The sequence below is a fragment of the Anomaloglossus baeobatrachus genome, chromosome 2 (genome assembly GCF_048569485.1).
Source record: "Anomaloglossus baeobatrachus isolate aAnoBae1 chromosome 2, aAnoBae1.hap1, whole genome shotgun sequence".
Taxonomy (NCBI): Eukaryota; Metazoa; Chordata; class Amphibia; order Anura; family Aromobatidae; genus Anomaloglossus; species Anomaloglossus baeobatrachus.
In genome coordinates, this window is record NC_134354.1 from 67,991,204 (window position 1) to 68,011,531 (window position 20,328).

General features: G+C 39.9%; 1 protein-coding gene across 7 annotated transcripts in view; it reads left to right on the forward strand.

The window, feature by feature from the left end:
- Window positions 1-20,328, forward strand: part of ROBO2 (roundabout guidance receptor 2) — a 1,624,265-nt gene that overhangs the window by 977,667 nt on the left and 626,270 nt on the right. For all 7 annotated transcript variants that reach the window (XM_075335083.1, XM_075335084.1, XM_075335077.1 and 4 more), the window contains exon 2: window positions 1,658-1,984. In XM_075335083.1, coding sequence (XP_075191198.1) covers window positions 1,658-1,984 — 327 coding nt within the window. The remainder of the gene's footprint in view (window positions 1-1,657; window positions 1,985-20,328) is intronic.

Below are 20,328 nucleotides of genomic sequence, written 5' to 3' on the forward strand. Positions count from 1 at the left end.
CTGGATTTATTTTCTCATTTTGTCTCTCATAGTTGTGGTTCACCTATAATGCCACTTACAGGCCTCTACCTTCTTTTAAGTGGGAGAATTTGCACAATTGGTGGTTGACTAAATACTTTTTTACCCACTCTATCTATCTATCTATCTATCTATCTCTCTATCCACTATCTATCTATCGATCCCTCTATCTATCTATCCATCTATCTATCTATCTATCTATCTATCTATCTATCTATCTATCTATCTATCTATCTATCTATCGATCCCTCTATCTATCTATCTATCTATCTATCGATCCCTCTATCTATCTATCCCTCTATCTATCTATCTATCTATCTATCTATCTATCTATCTATCTATCTATATATATATCTATCTATCTATCCCTCTATCTATCTATCCCTCTATCTATCCCTCTATCTATCTATCTATCTATCCCTCTATCTATCTATCGATCCCTCTATCTATCTATCCCTCTATCTATCCCTCTATCTATCGATCTATCTATCTCTATATCCATCCACCAGAGAGAGATATAGATAGATAGGTAACGGGGCTCACATGACGTTGAGACGGGGTCATGTGATATTATGATGTAATGTGAGCCCTGCATCCAATCAGCTCTGGCTTCTGTCTCCCCGCCTTTGGACAAACGAGTTACTCCACAAGAAAAAAACGCTGCGACTATCGTTCACTTCCTATTGATTGCTCCTGTGTCCAAAGGAGGGGAGACAGAAGGCAGAGCTGATAGGATGCAGGGCTCGCATGATGTTACAACATTACATGAGCCCTGGCATCGCAAGCCCCAGGAACCGCATCGGCCATGGAGGTGAGTATAGGTTTTTTTATTTTACCTGCGGGAAACATATCGAATTAGAAGGGGTTGTCCTAGAAGAGGCCAACTGCTTTAAAGTATCAATTTTTTTTCTAGATGTGGAGGCTTCTTGGTTGGTTGCATGTGGAACATTAGGACTGTGCTGCTATTTTTCCTTGTTACGATTGATAGATATATAAAGAGGAAGATATGAGATAGAGCGATAGAGAGATATAGATAAATAGATAGATAGAGAGACAGATAGGGATAGATAATAGATGAATAGATAGGTAATTGATAGATAGATAGAGGGATAGATGATAGATAAAAGATAGATAGATAGATAAAAGATAGATAGATAGATAGATGACAGATAGGTAATAGATAGATGATAGATAGATAGACTTTCTATAAACCATTATCGTTTTTAGCACTCCATGTTACTAGAAGTACAGAAATATCCTAGGCTCTGATGTGATTGTTATCACCAAATTGAGATGTGAAAATTCACACTGTTATTTTGAGATCTCTTTAGCGCACCACTAATCATATACGATCCCATGTTATATAGGGTGTACCGCAGTATTTCTATCATGACTGTAACTTTTTGGCTTCCTAGAATTGTACGATTACCTCTAGTTCTGGAACGTGCACCGAGCTTGTTTGAGGCCTTATCATAGTTTTTCGTCACTAACATTAGTCAACTTTCTTAAGGATCTGTGTGATAAAAAATACTAGATTGCAGGATTATTGCCCTGACTGGGGTATTCCTGCCTGATTGATAATGACATGTAATTGTGCTTGGAGAATTTTAGTAAACTATTTACTTTTATTTGATTCTAGGATCTCGACTCCGACAGGAAGATTTTCCTCCTCGGATTGTGGAACATCCATCAGATGTAATTGTGTCCAAGGGAGAGCCTACTACATTAAACTGCAAAGCAGAAGGCAGACCGGTGCCGACAATCGAGTGGTACAAAGACCTAGAAAGAGTAGAAACTGACAAAGATGATCCCCGATCCCACCGAATGCTGCTCCCCAGCGGATCTTTATTTTTCTTACGTATTGTTCATGGGCGAAGGAGTAAACCGGATGAAGGAAGTTATGTGTGCGTCGCTCGGAATTACCTTGGTGAAGCCATGAGTCGAAATGCATCACTGGAAGTTGCCTGTAAGTCAAGACTTTTTGCATTTTTTTAATAATGATGTTTAATACTTATACAAAGTACTTAACTAGTTCTTTACAGCAACAAAATGGTAGATGAGTTTCAATAAAGTCGCCTAACGTTGCATTTATGCAGCAAATAAGCAATAAAAACAAATCTTTTAAAATGTTCATATACAGCCTTTAAAGAAACCTGTCAGATCCTCTATGCCCTCCAACCCAGTAGCATTGATACCTGTATGCCCAAATTCCCTCCCTAACCATCCCTGTATAATACTATTCACTAATATGCTAATTAGGGCCTTGACTAGTCGATGGGTCATTACTTCTCCAGACTAGTCGACCCTTTTTCCATTTTATCATGCCCCTATGGGCGTGATAAGATGATTTCCATAAGCCGACATCACCTCCAGCTCCTGGAAGTCTTGCACATGTGCGCAACTCATTTCAGCAGCGTCAGTGTGCCTCAGATGCAGGGTGGATGCTTCCAAACTTCATTAGACGCATTGCGCATGATGTGAAGTTCTTGTGCAGGGCACCTAATCAAGCTGAAAAATGTCCACCCTGCTTCTGAGACACACTGACGTAGCCGAAATGAGCTGTGCGCATGCGTGAGAATTACAGGAGCTGGTGGTGATGCCAGCTAGTGGAAATCATCTTAATACAGAAAGAGGGCCGACTAGTCTGGGGAACTAACGCCCCTGAGACTAGTCACAGGCCTAATTAACATGGGGAAAGTGAGGATTATAAGTTGTTTTTTAAACATTCATATTAGCAAATAGGATTATATAAGGGCTGGCTAGGGAGAAAATTTGGGCATACAGGTATCAATGCTGCTCAGTTAGAGGGTATAGGGTGCCTAACATGGTCCTTTTAAAGGGGAAATACTAATAAAATGAAAATCATTGGGACATTTAGAGTATTAGATTTCAGATGTTTTCCCAATTCCTAAATTATAGAATTCCTAAATCTGTTCATTCATAGGAAACTCAGATATAACATCCTATGAAAAAAGAGCAGGAGTCCAATTCATGTCATGGTCATGGTGTAGACCAGTGTTGCCCAAACTCCAGTCCTCACGACCCCCAACAGGTCATGTTTTCAGGATTTCCTTAACCCCTTAACGACCGCGGGCAGTAAAATTACGTCCTAAATGACATAATCTTACTGCCCGCGGTCCTCCGGCGGCAGGATGCCGCGATCGGCACACATCTCAGCTGATTTTCACAGCTGAGATGTGTGCCTGCTAGGCACGAGCAGAATCGTTATCTGCTCGTGCCGATTAACCCCTTATATGGCGCTGTCAATACATGACAGCGCCATTATAAGCGCGATTGCGGTAAGCATTTACTTACCACCCGAAACCGGAAGTCACGTGACGCGATCACGTGACTCCCGATAGTTGTCATGGTAGCACAGGGTCATGTGATGACTCCTGTACTACACATGACTTGGTTTCACTTTCGCTGTGCCCGGGGCACAGCAAAAGAGAAAGACAGCGTATCTGCTGTTTACAGCCTTCCAGCTGTGATCAGCAGATACTGCAGAGCGATCGGAATGTTGATCGCAATAGCCCCCTAGGGGGACTAGTAAAATAAAAAAAAAAAGTTAAAAAATAAGTTTTAAAAAATTAAAAAAAAACAAAAAAACCTAAAAGTTCAAATCACCCCCCATTCGCCCCATTGAAAATTAAAGGGTTAAAAAAATAAAAAATATACACACATTTGGTATCGCCGCGTTCAGAAACGCCCGATCTATCAAAATATAAAATCAATTAATCTGATCAGTAAACGGCGTAGCGGCAAAAAAATTCCAAACGCCAAAACGACGTTTTTTTGTCGCCACAACTTTTGCGCAAAATGCAATAAGAGGCGATCAAAACGTAGCATCTGCGCAAAAATGGTACCGTTAAAAACGTCAGCTCGAGACGCAAAAAATAAGCCGTCATTGAGCCTAAGATCCCGAAAAATGAGAACGCTACGGGTCACGGAATATGGCGTAAAACGTGCGCCACTTTTTTCGGACAAACTTCCGATTTTTTTTTAACCCCTTATATAAAAGTAAACCTATACATGTTTGGTGTCTACGAACTCGCACTGACCTGAGGCATCACACCCACACATCAGTTTTACCATATAGTGAACACAGTGAATAAAATATCTCAAAAACCATAGTGCTATCGCACTTTTTTTGCTATTTTTCAGCATTTGGAATTTTTTTGCCATTTTCTAGTACACAATATGGTAAAACTGATGGTTTCATTTAAAAGTACAGCTCGTTCCGCAAAAAATGAGCCCTCACATGACCATATTGACTGAAAAATAAAAAAGTTACGTCTCTCAGAAAAAGAATGGCGAAAAAAAAAAACGGAAAGCGAAAAATCGGCCGGTCGTGAAAGGGTTAATATAGCACAGGTGATGCCTTGATAATGATTCCGTCACCTGTTCAATAGTAAAGAAATCCTGAAAACATGACTTGTTGGGGGCCATGAGGACTGGAGTTTGGAAAACACTGGTGTAGACGAATGTGATCTTCTCAAGCATATCTAAGACTTATTAAAAATACATTTTTTAATTTCCCCTTTAAAGTTGCAGATATTCTAATATCCACTTACTAGATAGTTGAGTTTGGCAGACCCAAGTCCCGCACCATGTAGACAACCCCTGCTGGATAACTGGGAAAGAGCTAAAATTCTTCAACGCTTTGTAGTCTTTTTTTGGTTATTTCCCCTTCCTTTATACATTATTGATTCGACTAGTCTGGGATTGCAACGTAGTCTATAGAAAAATTTACAATTAGAGGTAGTAAATCCAGTTTGATTTTGCGCGAGGACAATGAGGATGTATCTAAATGCTATGGAATTTTAATGAAATGTTATAAAATCCCTGTCATTCCATAATGAAAGCATTGTTGCCTTTATTTCGGCTGATCTATCGGTTGCTATTCCTCTGTGTACTTTGCAATTCAAATGTGTACCGAGCAAACACTAAGACATTACCCTACTAGAACCCTCCGGTTGATCTCACAACCCCGTCTACAAAAAAAGAAAAAAAAGGCCTCGCACATAAGCCGTCTGAAGGTCATGACTGAAGTGAGACCCACCATTAGAGCTTGTGAAATAAAAGTGCGGGTTAGATATTTTAGGAGATAGATCACAGAACATTATTTAAAACCATAACATCATTTCTGTAATGGTTCCATGGGCCCAGAAAGAAAGGCTGCTTCACTTTTCATTCAGCCTTTGAAGCATAGCTGACTGAATTCTTCAATTGTGCCCTTTGGGGATTCACAGCACAGATCCTCATCTGACACAATAATAGCCTAGCTCTTAGTTGAGTTTTAATATCGCGCTCTTGCAATCTGTAATATTATTCCTGTTCTTTTTCATTTAAAGACGGATAGATAACAATTTAGGTGAAAGAATTTTTTATTTTTTCATTTTTTGAAATATATTTTCAAATCAGTTACATTAAATTTTTTTTTTTATATTTTACTTTATATTTTCGAATTAGGTACATTTGAACTTTTATTTTAAATTTTAATGACATTTTACATTATTTTTTCAAATCATTAATTTTTGTTTTGTAAATATATTTTCAAATCAGTTACATTCAAATTTTTTTTTTTACATTTTAATAACATTTTACTTTATATTTTCAAATCCGTAAGATTTAAACTTTTATTTTACATTTTAATGACATTTTACAATATATTTTCAAAGTATTGATTTTTATTTTATCATTTTATTTTAAAATCAGGTACATTTTTTTTTACATTTTAATTACATTTTTCATTATATTTTCAAATCAGTTATATTTGATTTTTTTACATTTTAATTACATTATACTATACATTTTCAAATCAGTTACAATTGAATTTTTTTTTACATTTTTATGACATTTTACTTTATATTTTCAGATCAGTTATGTTTTAGTTTTTTATATTTTAATTACAGTTTACTTTATATTTTCAAATCAGTTACATTTAAACTTTTATTTTACATCTTAATGACATTTTACAAAATATTTTCAAATCATTGATTTTTATTTTATAAGTATATTTTCAAATCAAGTGAATTTTTTTTTACATTTTAATTACATTTTCCATTATATTTTCAAATCAGTTACATTTGATTTTTTTTTTACATTTTAATTACATTATACTATATATTTTCAATTCAGTTACAATTGAATTTTTTTTTAACTTTTTTATGACATTTTACTTTATATTTTCAGATCAGTTATCTTTTAGTTTTTTTTTACTTTTTAATTAAATTTTACTTTAGATTTTCAAAGCAGTTACATTTAATCTTTTATTTTACATGTTAATTACATTTTACAATATATTTTCAAATTATTGATTTTTATTTTATAACTATGTTTTCAAATCAGGTACATTTTTTTACACTTTAATTACATTTTCTATTATATTTTCAAATCAGTTATATTTGATTTTTTTTTTTTTACATGTTAATTACGTTTTACTATATATTTTTAAATCAATTTCAATTTAATTTTTTTTACATTTTTTTGACATTTTACTTTATATTTTCAGATCAGTTATCTTTTAGTTTTTTACATTTTTACCACATTTTACTTAATATTTTTAAATGTTACATTTAATTTTTTTTTACATTTATTTACATATTATTTTATATTTTCAAATCAGCAACATATTAATTTTTTCTTTTAACGCTTTTTATTTATTTTTTTTATTTATTATTTTTTAAGATATTAGTATTGTTTTTATGTTCCAATTTACACTTTTTAATACTTAGGCGGGCTTTGCACACTACGACATCGCAGATGCGATGTCGGTGGGGTCAAATAGAAAGTGACGCACATCTGGCGTCGCAGTCGATATCGTTGTGTGTAAATCCTTTTTGATACGATTAACGAGCGCAAAAGCGTCATTATAGTATTATCGGTGTAGGGTCCGACATTTCCATAGTTTGCCAGCAGTGACAGGTACGATGTTGTTCCTCGTTCCTGCGGCAGCACACATCGCTGTGTGAGAAGCCGCAGGAGCGAGGAACATCTCCTACCTGCGTCACCGCATCTAACGTCGGCTATGCGGAAGGAAGGAAGGAGGGGGGCGGGATGTTTACATCCCGTTCATCTCCACCCCTCCGCTTCTATTGGCTACCTGCCGTGTGACGTCGCTATGACGCCGCATGACCTGCCCCCTTAATAAGAAGGCGGGTCGCCGACCAGAGCGACGTCGCAGGGCAGGTAAGTTCGTGTGAACAGCGATAATGTTCGCTACGGCAGCAATCACAAGATATCGCTGCTGCGACGGGGGTGGGGACTATCGCGCTCGACATCGCAGCATCGGCTTGTGATGTCGCAGCATGCAAAGTACCCCTTAGAGTTAGTACTTGTAATAACGGCATCAACAAAAATAATGAAAAGAAAAATTAAAAAGAGTGAATAGTATAAAAAAAATCATAGAAAACTGACAAAGAGGTCCAACAACTCTTATTTTCCCCATGGTTAGAAGCAGATGTACTTTCAAGAAAGGTTTGATGACATCAAAATTTATTTATTTAGTTAAAAAAAAAAAAGAAAAACATAAATATATTTTAAAATGATAGATTTTTGTTTTGTAAATATATCTTCAAATCAGTTACATTAAAATTTTATTTTTAACTTTAAGTACATTTTTTTTTATTTTTCAGATCAGTTACATTTTATTTATCATTTATTTATCATTTTTTAAGATATTATTGTTTTTATGTTCCAATTTACGCTGAATCATCTCATTTTTAATACTTGTAATAACAACATCAACAAAAATAATGGAAAAAAAAAATAAAAATAAGAAAAATTTAAAAGATTGAATAGTTAAAAATTATATAAAATTGACAATAATGCCCCACAACTCTTATTTTCCCCATGGTTAGAAGCAAAAGTAATTTCAAGGGAGGATTGACGACATCAAAAATTATTTTGAAAAAAAAAATAACTTATGATCCTTAAACAGCTGTAAATAAGCATCTGATCTGGCTATAGTCGATGGCATCCCCCGGAGAGCGGAGTCATAGCCCCAGGTGTTAAATGTATCACAGCAGCTTGATCTATCGACCAGGGTAAGAGGGTGCAGTGGCCAAAATGAAAATATATGAAAAATTAATGAAGTCCTGAGATTTTTATTTATTTGCCTTGTCCAGTCCTGGATTTAGGTTGAGATATAATGTTGAATATATCCCTCACAAACAAGGTTTCAGTTCAGAGGTCAGGGAGACTTATAAAAGGAAATGCATTTAGGATTTTTTTTCCTCCAGAAGGTAAAATAGAATTTGTACATTCGTTTTTGTTCAGGCTCAGTAGATTGGTCAGTTGGCTCCTCTCATGGGAACCATTGACTCGTATAGCAAATATTGTGCTCTCTGCTCTTAGTATTGTGTTTCTGTTCATGGTTGATGAGAGGTTGCTTGAGATTTTTACAAGATAAAGCTATAGGATATAGAACTTTGTGCATATAATGTCATTTCAAGAGGCCATTCACAAAAAAAATTCTTAATTGTGTATTGAATATTTTTTTTCATAAGTGTACTTTTCTAAAATAATAAAGGGAACCTTTCACTAGATTCTTGTTGCCCGAACCATAGGTAGCATAAATCAGTCTCTCTAAGTGATTGTATCCAGCTATGTTGGTGTACACAGACGGAAAGGAGCCCCTGTGCAAAAACTGAACACGGGCCCATTTCATTCTAATAGCTCTCAAAACGCACAATTCCACCGACTTCGGATGTAAAAATGGGCCCCCTTACCTCTCGGGCCCTTGTGTGGCTGCACAGGTTGCACCAATGATGTGTCCGCCACTGTGTTTTACTCTTAAATGCTTTGACGATTGAGAGAAAGCATAGTTTGATAAGGCAGATGGAGACTATAGGGAGAAACCGGACTTATCTGGCATGACCTCTGGCTAGCTTCTTCCCCGCTCTAGTTGGTTGACAGGTGACATGGAGAGCCATGTTTGTACATAGGGAGATAGGAAGTGACCAGATAATCAACTAGAGTTGGGCAAAGTGGCAGCCATGCCGGACTAGTCAGATCTCCTCCTAAAAAACAAACTTGCCTACAGTCAAGCAGCCAACCACTGACTCATACTGCCATGGATGGTTCGGGCAGCAAGAATCTAGTGACAGGTATCTTTAAGTGTAGCTTAACGTGAACATTTATTTTTTTTATATATATATATATATATATATATATATATATACATATATATATATATATATATATATATATATATATATATATATACATATATATATATATATATATATATATATATATATATATATATAATATATTGGCATGAAAAACCCTGTAGACTGGTGGAAGTCTTGCTCATGAAAAGTGAGGTAGCCTACGTTATCGGCAAGTGCCTCCTAATTCACTAGCACTCACTGAGTCCTTTCCACCAGTCTGGTATTGAACCCCTTATCTTCCAATCATATATATTATATTTTAAGAAACCACTGAGTTAATTATAATGTGACCTCGATAGTTTCTTTTCTCCAATTTTCTGAAATCCAACTTATAAATTTCAAAATAAAAAGTGATTCATTATTCAATATTTTACATTTTTTCTCAATTTTTTCCTTCTTTTTTTGTTACCATACACTTTACATTAAACTTAGCCCTAACCCTAAAGGGGGCTTTACACGCAATGATATCACTAATGATATGTCATTGGGGGTCACGGAATTCGTGACGCACATCTGGCCTCGTTAGCGACGTTTTTGCGTGTGACACCTATGAGCGAGTGTTAACGATCAGAATTACTCACCTAATCGTTGATCCTTGACACGACGTTCATTTCCCAAATATCGTTGCTGGTGCAGGACGCAGGTTGTTCGTCGTTCCTGAGGCAGCACACATCACTACGTGTGACACCCCGGGAACGACGAACAACAACGTATCCTGCCGGCAATGAGGTGAGTGTGTCATTAATGCGGCTGGTCTCCGCCCCTCCGGTTCTATTGGCGGGCCACTGTGTGACGTCGCTGTGACGGTGAACGAACCTCCCCCTTAAAAAAGAGGCTGTTCGCCACCCACAGCGACATCGCTAGGAAGGTAAGTATGTGTGATGGGTACTAGCGATGTTGTCTGCCACGGGCAACGATTTGCTGCGTGTAAAGCAGCCTTAACTCTAGCTTTACCTGCTGTTATCTTAGCTTAATCCTTAACCTAGTCCTATCTAAGAAGAAGCAACAAATTCCACATTTTTTTCCATTTTTTTCTTTTTATTACCATATCCTTAAAGGGAACCTGTCATCAGAAATTTAGCTTTCAACCTAAATGTTTCCCCCTCTGCAGCTCGTGGGCTGCATTCTAGTAAGGTTTCTATACTTTTTGTGCCCCCTTTTAAACCAAAATAAATACTTTATAAAACTGTACCTTTCGGTTTGAAAATCTTGTAAATTATCCATGGAGGCGGGCCGTGTGGCGTCCGTTGCTGTATCTTACGCCGTCCCCCATGCTTCAAATCATGCCTCAGGACGTTGCCAACTGCGCCCGAGGTCCCGTGCACGCCGGGACACCTGGTGACGTGGTCGCAGGCACGAGGTTATGGGCGGCGCTGTGATTGCATCGCAAGTGCCCGCCCATACTCTCGTGCGTGCGACCACGTCACCAGGTGTCCCGGCGTGCACGGGACCTCGGGCGCAGTGGGCGGCGTCCTGAGGGATGATTTGAAGCGTGGGGGGACGGCGTAAGATACAGCAACGGACGCCACACGGCCCGCCCCCATGGACGATTTACTAGATTTTCAAACCGAAAGGTACAGTTTTATAAAGTATTTATTTTGGTTTAAAAGGGGGCACAAAAAGTATAGAAACTTTACTAGAATGCAGCCCACGAGCTGCAGAGGGGGAAACATTTAGGTTGAAAGCCAAATTTCTGATGACAGGTTCCCTTTAACACTAACCTTAGCCCTAACCCAAATGCTAGCTTTAACTCTAACCTTAACTCTATCCCAAAACCTAGCCCTAGCTAAGAAGAAGCAACAAATCTTGCCCCTGGATTACTGTTCCTTTGTGCCCCATGAAATTATGGAGCAGAAACAATAATTTTATCCACGAGGATGCATATTTTTGTGTATGAATGGATAGATTATCTATAGAGCCCATATTCTACTATGTATATGCTCATTCATGAGCTGAGCACTTCCAGCCTGTGGTTTGAGCGATCAGCGGGGTCTCAGGATGCAGATTACAGCCGAGGTACAGGACTTTCATGGTTACTTGGTGTTAAAATTTATCAAAAATAATTAGGGATGGTCGAATACCTCAAATATTCGGCTTCGCGAATATTTGCCAAATAAATCAACGCTATTCAACTATTCGCGAATATTCTATGCGCAATTTAAGTCTATGGGAAACCCCGAATAACAACTATTCGGAACTATTCGGGCTTCCCATAGACTTACATTGCGCATCGAATATTCGCATAGCGGCAACCTATTCGGAAAATATTTGCGGAGCCAAATATTTGAGGTATTTGATCATCCCTAAAAATAATACTTTTTTAAAAAACTGTGCCTTTAAATCAATATATCAACCGTGATCTCCATAGTTAGACCCCCACAGATGCGATATTAATATTCTATCCAGTGTATATGAATTCAATTCTCAAAGCTGGAGATCTGCTGAACAGCTCTGTCTCAGAACTCTTCAGGACCTGTGTAAATCAGTGTTAGTTGACTTAAGGCTACTTTACACGCTGCGATATCTGTCTTGATATCGCTAGCGTGGGTACCCGCCCCCATCTGTTGCGCGACACGGGCAAATCGCTGCCCGTGGCGCACAACATCGCCCAGACCCGTCACACATACTTACCTGCCCGGTGACGTTGCTGTGACCGGCGAACCGCCTCCTTTCTAAGGGGGCGGTCTGTGCGGCGTCACAGCGACGTCACTGAGCGGCCGCCCAATAGAAGCGGAGGGGTGGAGATGAGTGGCCGGAACATCCCGCCCACTTCCTTCCTTCCTCATAGCGGCCGGGAGGCAGGTAAGGAGAGTTTCCTCGCTCCTGCGACGTCACACATAGCGATGTCTGCTGCCGCAGGAGCGACGAACTACATCGTTACTGCTGCAGTAACGATAATCGAGAATGGACCCCCATGTCACTGATGAGCGATTTTGCACGTTTTTCCAATGATGCAAAATCGCTCATCGGTGTCACACGCAGCAACATCGCTAATGCGGCCGGATGTGCGTCACAAATTCCGTGACCCCAACGACTCCGCATTAGCGATGTCGCAGCGTGTAAAGCCCACTTTATTCTGGGGTCCATTGGGCACTTTCATTGTTTCTTTGGCTTTATATAATTTCCAGTGCAAGAATATTGTTCCATACAAACCTGATGGAATTGCTGAAGGATTCCCAGAGGAGAAGGTTGAATCTGACATTATGCAGCTATTTAACAACCATCTAGACGGTCCTGATGGCCCCTTTTTAATGCAGCTGTTCATTGTAGTTATAAAAAGGAGACAGTTGCACTCTGTAGTCCTAAGATATGTATAACAATGAATATGGGAATATAGACATGCATTACTGCTATAAGAAACATGGAAAAATTGATATACTTAGCACACAAAAATGGCCAGTTTTGTGTGAGTCCAACAGCCAGCGGCAAGGCGACCTCTTTTTGATGGGTCCCTGCCTATTCATTGTAGTGACAGGTGAGAAAGTTTTCCATTAGGGCACCAGGGTTAGGAATTTCCATTATTGCTCTGCTCCTCTGCAAAGTAATGGATATATGATCCTTCCAATGCGCTTAGTGCCTTGAACACCCCTGTGATTACGGATAGTTCAAAATGTAACGGGATTGACTTCAAGCAACGATCAACATCAATGTAAATTGCATTATTTAATGTCAAAAATATATTTGACACAAAGAACAAACCAAAAACGGGGTCTGCGGTGACTTGGAGAATACAAAGAGTAAATTCACCTTTAATTTCCTATTGACATATTTATATAGAGTTGACCAAAGTGCAATTATATTCACCTCAGCATTCCTTCAACACATTTCCGACTGTGCTGAGTTGAGGTGACCTTTGTAGAGTCTCTTTCCTAGAGTGATATAGTTAATGAGATCCAGCGACACCATGACCTCAACCCGCTCATGGCCCTGGCCTTCATCATCCATCTTCCAAGCCCCAAAGGTTACATGACAGCGCATGGAAACAGATAAAACAAGTGTGAATAAACAAATTCAAGAGCTTTCTGTCATGGCTGCCAGCACAGAAACAATGTTCTGAGTGAGATATCATAATGTGAATGAAGAGACTATGCAGCTAAAGACCCCAATACAAAATATAATAATGAACTAGGCGGCTGGGAATGACCCCACCTAAAGAACGTTGCCCCCGTGCTCTGCTGACTTCACACTTTGTCCTCCATTGTTCTTTATTCTAACTTTGTTCTGTGCATAAGTATAATGAATAATGGTCTGAAAAAAACAGGAATGAAGGAATTATACATATAGTGACATAGGGATAGACAGACTGATAGAGAGATACATAGATAATATAAGAGATCTATTTGAAAAGATATTGTTGTAAGAGATGGACATATTGATCAATAGATAAATATGGGAGATACAGAGATAGATAGGGGAGATAGACTTAAAAGATGTACGGTTATAATAGATGGCTGATCAGTAGATAGACAGATAGATACCATGTCTCCCTGAAAATAAGACATTTTATTTTTTGCCCCGAAATATGTGCTAGGTTGTATTTTAAGTGTAGGTCTTAATTTCACGGGAACACGGCTAAGTTTACCATCAAACGAAGGCAGATACCCCACCAGGAGAACCGCACTTACCAGACCGCAGACATGTAGAGTTGGGAAGTGAATGGGTTCCTCTCACATATGGATCTGCGTCACTGTCAGGTCTCCCTATGTCCATAGTGGTCGCTCCACTTTTGGCCGGAAGGAATATAATTTACGCAGAGTTAGTGAGAACGGAGTGATACTGAGACCTGATGTGTACACGTGTGTGTGTCTGAGAGCCGAGTGATACTGCGATCGGATGTGTGTGTGTGAGAGTTGAGGGATACTGGACCCAATCCGTGTGGGTGAGAGGAATGGCGAGTGACCTGAGAGCAATGCAGATCTCTGTGGGAGAGCCCATTAACTATTGGCACTTCCCAGCTGTAGTTGTTCGAGGTCTGGTGAGTGCGATTTTTTTTGGGGGGGGCTGTCTGTTTTCTTTTAGAGCACTCTTCTCTATTTTAGGGCTAGGTTCTCTCTTTTGAGGCTGTCTTATTTCTTTTAGGGATGTCTTCTTTCTTTAAGGCCTAAGCCACACTGCAAGAAAATCGGTGCGAGTGGAGTGCGATAAAACATCGCATTCCACTCGGACCAATATTAGCATGTGTGTCAGCACACATGAGCGATTATTTCCTCAGCCCTAATCGGACCGAGAAAACAATTGCAGCATGCTGCGATTGTAATGCGAGACTCTTTTCTCTCGCACCTATTCAAGTGAATGGGGCGAGAGAAAAAATCGCACTGCACTCGCGGTACACCGATGCACCGCGAGTGCGGTGCGAGAATCTCAATAGCCGGCTACGGAAGAGAGAGGTAGATAAATCCCTCCCTCCCCTGCTCAGTGCTGGCCCGCCCCTCGCAGCTGAGGTGCGCTTGCACGGTCAGACCTCAGTCGCAGGGATACTAGCATGACACTCGGCTCCTGCCAGCGCGATTTAAGTGTCATGCGAGCATCGCACTAGTGCCCTGTGTGGCCCCAGCCTAATGAAGTGTCTTGCTGTATTCTTTAACTTATTTAGCTGCCCAGACACTTCCTTATTGAACCACTACTAGGGCTTATTTTGGAGTAGAGATTATATTTTAAGCATACTCCAAAAAGGCCAAAAATTCCTGCTTGGGCTTATTTTTGGGGTAGGTCTTATTTTCGGGGAAACACAGTAGATAGATAGATAGATAGATAACAAGACACAAAAAGAGAAAAACTGTCCGGTACCAAAAGCCCACACATCTAGCTCCACTTAATCAAAAATATCCAGGTAGAGGACAAAGCCAGTCGGATTCCAGATCCATATTAGGCGCTGCTCAACAACACAAAGGGTATACATCACGGAATGCTCAATGACAAAAAGAAAGACGGTGGAACTCACCCAGTTAAAATCTTAGTTATTTTATCCAAACATAAAAAAGCAGGGGAGGATGTGGGGGGCGTCAGAGATGATGGCGACACATGGGTTTCGTCGGGTCCAGACTCCAACGTTTCCCTTCTATAAGTCAATGTTGGCTCTTGCCCTGTTAACATCCAATGTGGCATTTGTTGGGTTAAAAAAATGACATAATTATCACAACAATGTACTGTTCCATAAAGCCCAGACCTTCTGATTACCATTATTGTGTGATCTTAAGAAGTGCTCTCATAGACAAAATATTGCTTTAATTTCATCATATTGTCTTTTGTTAGTTTGGCTTATCGCTTTAATTCTGCCATTTATAACCTTGCGCCTGCTGAATGTGACATAACTGTGCAGAGGCGGCTCGCTGGGAACACTGCCGCCTTTGTCTGCCCACCAACGCCCGGGTAAATTAAAGCTCTTTTTCACAGTAATCCAATCTTTTAAAAAAAAATTGTATTCAGCTAATAAAGTTATTATTTGTAATTGTGAGATTTATGGGCCGACTCGGAGATCGCATTGGTTTATATGTGACAGACGCTGAGTAACACGATTATTTGGGGGAATTACTTTGATTTATTGATGTTAATGGGAATAACTATAAAAACCCTTTAGAAATTGTGTACACTTGAACTGTATAAAGTCAGCGAGGTCTCCTCACCTTCATCGCAGGCCGGAGTTTCAGGTTATGCACAGTTTATGATGCAGGAGTGCGGGAACGTGTTGACACTATGGAAGCCAGGCCACTAAAATAAATTCTCCTCTAAGTGCTAGTAATTATTAGCATCATTAATATAATTATTAGTTTACAGATTATGAATATTCATGAACATGGACTGGTAATTCATGGACACAGATATGTTACTTATTGCTGGATTTTATGTTAGTGAATCAGGATGAAAAATACATACAGTGATTTGTAAAGCTTTGCGTACAAAACCATTCTTGACTATGAAGAATCTTCATGGAACAATATATTTCTAGAGTTTTGTAAGAATAGACCTAACAGAGGACCCCAGGGCAAATAAAAATGGCACCTTTCTTCTATTTATACTTTCCATTCCTTCCAAGACTTTTAGTGGCTCCGAAGACCAATGCACCTTTTTGGTTGCACCATAGATCAATACTTTTGAAAGACCAAGACCCTTAGAAGATACCAAGTCCAATGTACATCTAATGTGTCTCCTTAGACCAATGCATACTCCAATGACATTTTTCATGACTTCCTAGACCGCTAAACCCATTTGCAAGTTATTACGGCCAATACACTCCTTTGGTGATTCCCAAGATCGATATACTTTTCCATCGGTCAAAAGACCAAAAGACTTCTTCACTGTTTCCCAAGATAAGGAGAACTATTAGAGGTCCACAGAGACTAATACCCTACAATTAATGGTACTGAAGATGAATACACCTATGTTTTCTTGGATTTGCCTTTGGCTACCTACTAAATTGATTACCTACAGTTGTCATTAAAACGATAAGGGAAGCGTCAATTCCAATGCAACCACTATGTAAATGAACACGGAAAGGAATTGGCCAAATGGTTATTTTTAAATGGTAACAATTATACAGAAGCACCAGGCATTATTCTAAAAAAGAATTGCAGTACCCATTTCAAATGACCACATTGATAGTCTGTGGCCATTAGACATGAGCAGTGGGAACCTCCTCATACTGTCACATTTGTCTCCCTGCATGTAGAGACCAGTGACAGACTTTGATCTGGAGCCTCTCATCTGGCTTTCTACATTTAAATGAAATTCGTTTCACTTGGCACTGAACTGGTTAAGTGTCAGTTTTTCTCTTGCAGCCTTTCCAAGCAGTTCCTTGCTTTGTGGTCAGCTGCACTCACTTTGTAGTCATGCCCTTCAGCTTTAAATAATGGTGTATCCCAGCAATCCCTGCTGAAGATACAAAGTCATTTGGTCTTTGGCCACCTTGGAGGAAGGTTCAGTGTTAGAGGTTTCCTGTGCTCAGGTTATATCCTTTTGATTGTTTTTACCCCCACTGCTTGTCTTTGTTCCCTGGTGTGTTTTTAGTGCAGCAGTGAGATCTAGTGAACACCACCTGCCCCTCACTAGCCAGGCCTACAACAGGGCCTTCTGAGGGTCTCAGATTCCTGCTCCGCGACAGTTGCGGAGACTGTATATGGACTGGTGAGAAGAGGAGGGATAGCTGCAGGGGAGATCAGGAGGTGGCCAACTACCCTCTCACTAGTTCCACGGTCTCCCGTTGTTTTTCTGTCCCCGGTGCCCCCCTTTTCTTGTGATTTTGTTGTGTATCAGACGCATGTAGATCTTAACGCACCTCGTCACGTTTGCTACACCCAGAAAGCGTGACACATTCCCACCAGAATCTTTGCCCATACTCATCTCCCCTACTGGCATCAATCCAGCTGTGCCACAGCTCACGGTGCTGGGGCTCACGTGAAGTTGTAACATCAGGTGAGCCCCATGTTCAATCAATGCTGGCTTCCTTCTCCCCGCCTTCGAACCAAATGACTTATTCAACAAAAAGTGAGCGCAGCAGCTGCACTCACTTCCTATTGATTGTTTGGACCAATGGTGAGGAGAAGAATGCTGGCGCTGATTAGACGCAGGCTTCTCATGAAAAGAAGGAAGCCGGCATTGATTGGACGCAGGGCTCTCGTCAGGAGATGGAAGCCGGCGATGACTGGACGCAGGGCTCTCGTGAGGAGAAGGAAGCCGGTGCTGATTAGACGCAGGCTGCTTGTGAAGAGAAGGAAGCTTGCACTGATTGGATGCGGGGTTCTTGTGATATTACAACCCCATGCGAGGCCCGACACCGCAAGCCCGCACACCGCTGAAATGGCGCCAGTATGAGAGTTCAGGATAGGCTTTATTATTTTACCTGGGTGAAACATGTGGAATCAGAAGTGTTGTTCTAGTAGTGGGCAATCCCTTTAAGCCCTTTCAGCAATGGTACTATATACAGATTTCTAGATATTTCTTGGTATGTTTCGGTCTTTTGAGGACATCTCTACTATTGTTGCAATTTGGCATTTTCCCAGTATATCTTTTACAAAGCTTGATTTAAATAAGAAGCCACAGATCAGACTTGTTACTGTTGGCTAGTAGCAGGCAGCACTTTATTTGACAGAGTGTAATTTAGTGAGTGTTATCCTGAGTGAAAGAATGGTATGTGTTTCATAATCGCACATGCCGGCTAGGAGCAGGTCTCAGTTAATCAAGCAGGACATATCTTGTTATTGCATGCCAGTACACCGTAACTAGATGCCATGTTTACCGTGTGCTAAGGAAGATAGTGTTAAAAGTAAACTAAGCCAAATCATGAGCTTCGTGTAAAATGCTATCAATATAGCGGTGACTTCACTCTACTCATTACCATGTTTTTCCGTCAAGACTACAGGTTATGTCTGTTCCCAATATGTAAAAACTGTAATACACATCTCCACAAATAATAGTTATTTCACGGCTGTAAGTGTTTAGAAATCACATACGGTCTTCTTTCGACAAGGTATCAGCTACAAAGTATCTTTGTATTATTGCCACCTCTTTCTTCTGGCAGCCGCCTGAAACCTTTCATTACTTATTTGCTTTGTTACCTTATAGTATGAAGGATGTAACAAGTGTACTCTACGAGAAGAAAATCTGTTTAAGAGGTTTTTTTTCTAAATACATTTACATTCACCCACTGCCAACCATTAGTGCCATAGTCCTCGTAGAGTATCTGCCAATGTTTGCACTGCTTGGGGCGACTTTTGAATGGTTTATTGGTAGGTTTGGGACAATATTGTGGCTTGTGATGATACTCGCCTTAGGCTACATGCAAATGATTGTGTTACCGTATGTTGTCCTGTTGCATATTAGGGCACACATCAAAATCAATGAGCCTTTGGCTCCAAATACTGAACATAAAGTGCTCAAGGCTCCATAACATGGGACATGGAGTGTTTTGGCTCTTTAATAGGAACATGGAGTGTCAGTGGCTTTAATTAAGTGCCTATAGTTTAATAATATGGATGCCTATGGTTTAATTGTATAGGCATGGAGTGCTATATATGGAAATGGATGGCAAAGGTTACGTCATATGAACATGGAGTGTCATTGACTCTGTAATATGGACATGGAGTGCCAATGGCTCTGTAATATGGACATGAAGTGCCAATGGCTCTGTAATATGGACATGGAGTTCCAATGGCTCTGTAATATGGACATGGAGTTCCAATGGCTCTATAATATGGACATGGAGTTCCAATGGCTCTATAATATGGACATGGAGTGCCAATGGCTCTGCAGTATGTAAACAGATTGCCAAAGGTTATGTCATATGAACATGGAGTGCACATGGCTCTATAATATGAACATGGAGTGCCATTGCCTCTGTAATATGGAAATGGATTACCAAAGGCTACATCATATGAACATGGAGTACCAATGGCTCTGTAATATGGACATGGAGTGCCAATGGCTCTGCAGTATGTGAACAGATTGCTAAAGGTTATGTCATATGAACATGGAGTGCCAATGGCTCTATAATATGGACATGGAGTGCCAATGGCTCTGTAATATGGACATGGAGTGCCAATGGCTCTGTAATATGGACATGGAGTGCCAATGGCTCTATAATATGGACATGGAGTGCCAATGGCTCTGTAATATGGACATGGAGTGCCAATGGCTCTGTAATGTGGACATGGAATGCTAATTTTTGCTGTAACATGCACATGAGGTGCCTATGGCTCTGTAATATGGACATGGCTTTCCTTTGACTCTTTAATATGGAAATGGAGTGCCAATGGCTTTGTGATATGTAAGTGGAGTGTCATTGACTCTGTAATATGTAAAGTCTGTGAATGGCGTGCACACCAGTGGGAGAGTTGAGGTGCTAGTTAATGGGTCAACAAGACCAGGTCCAAGTCACAGAGAATCACTGCACACTCAAATAGAATGCAATATTTATTTGGGATTATTTTTCAGAAAAAATTGTGAACAGAAACGACTGTCTCTGACGTTTCAGCCCAAGGGGCCTTGATCACAGGGTCGCTGTCACAAGTAGTCCTGGTATAAGGATGTCTAGTGTGAAGTATGAGGAATGCTGAGGCTCCCATGCTAGGAATTATGTCAGGGGAATAGACATATGAAGGGGTATAACCTGTATGGTGCTAAGAGGCACTCTTGTGCCTAC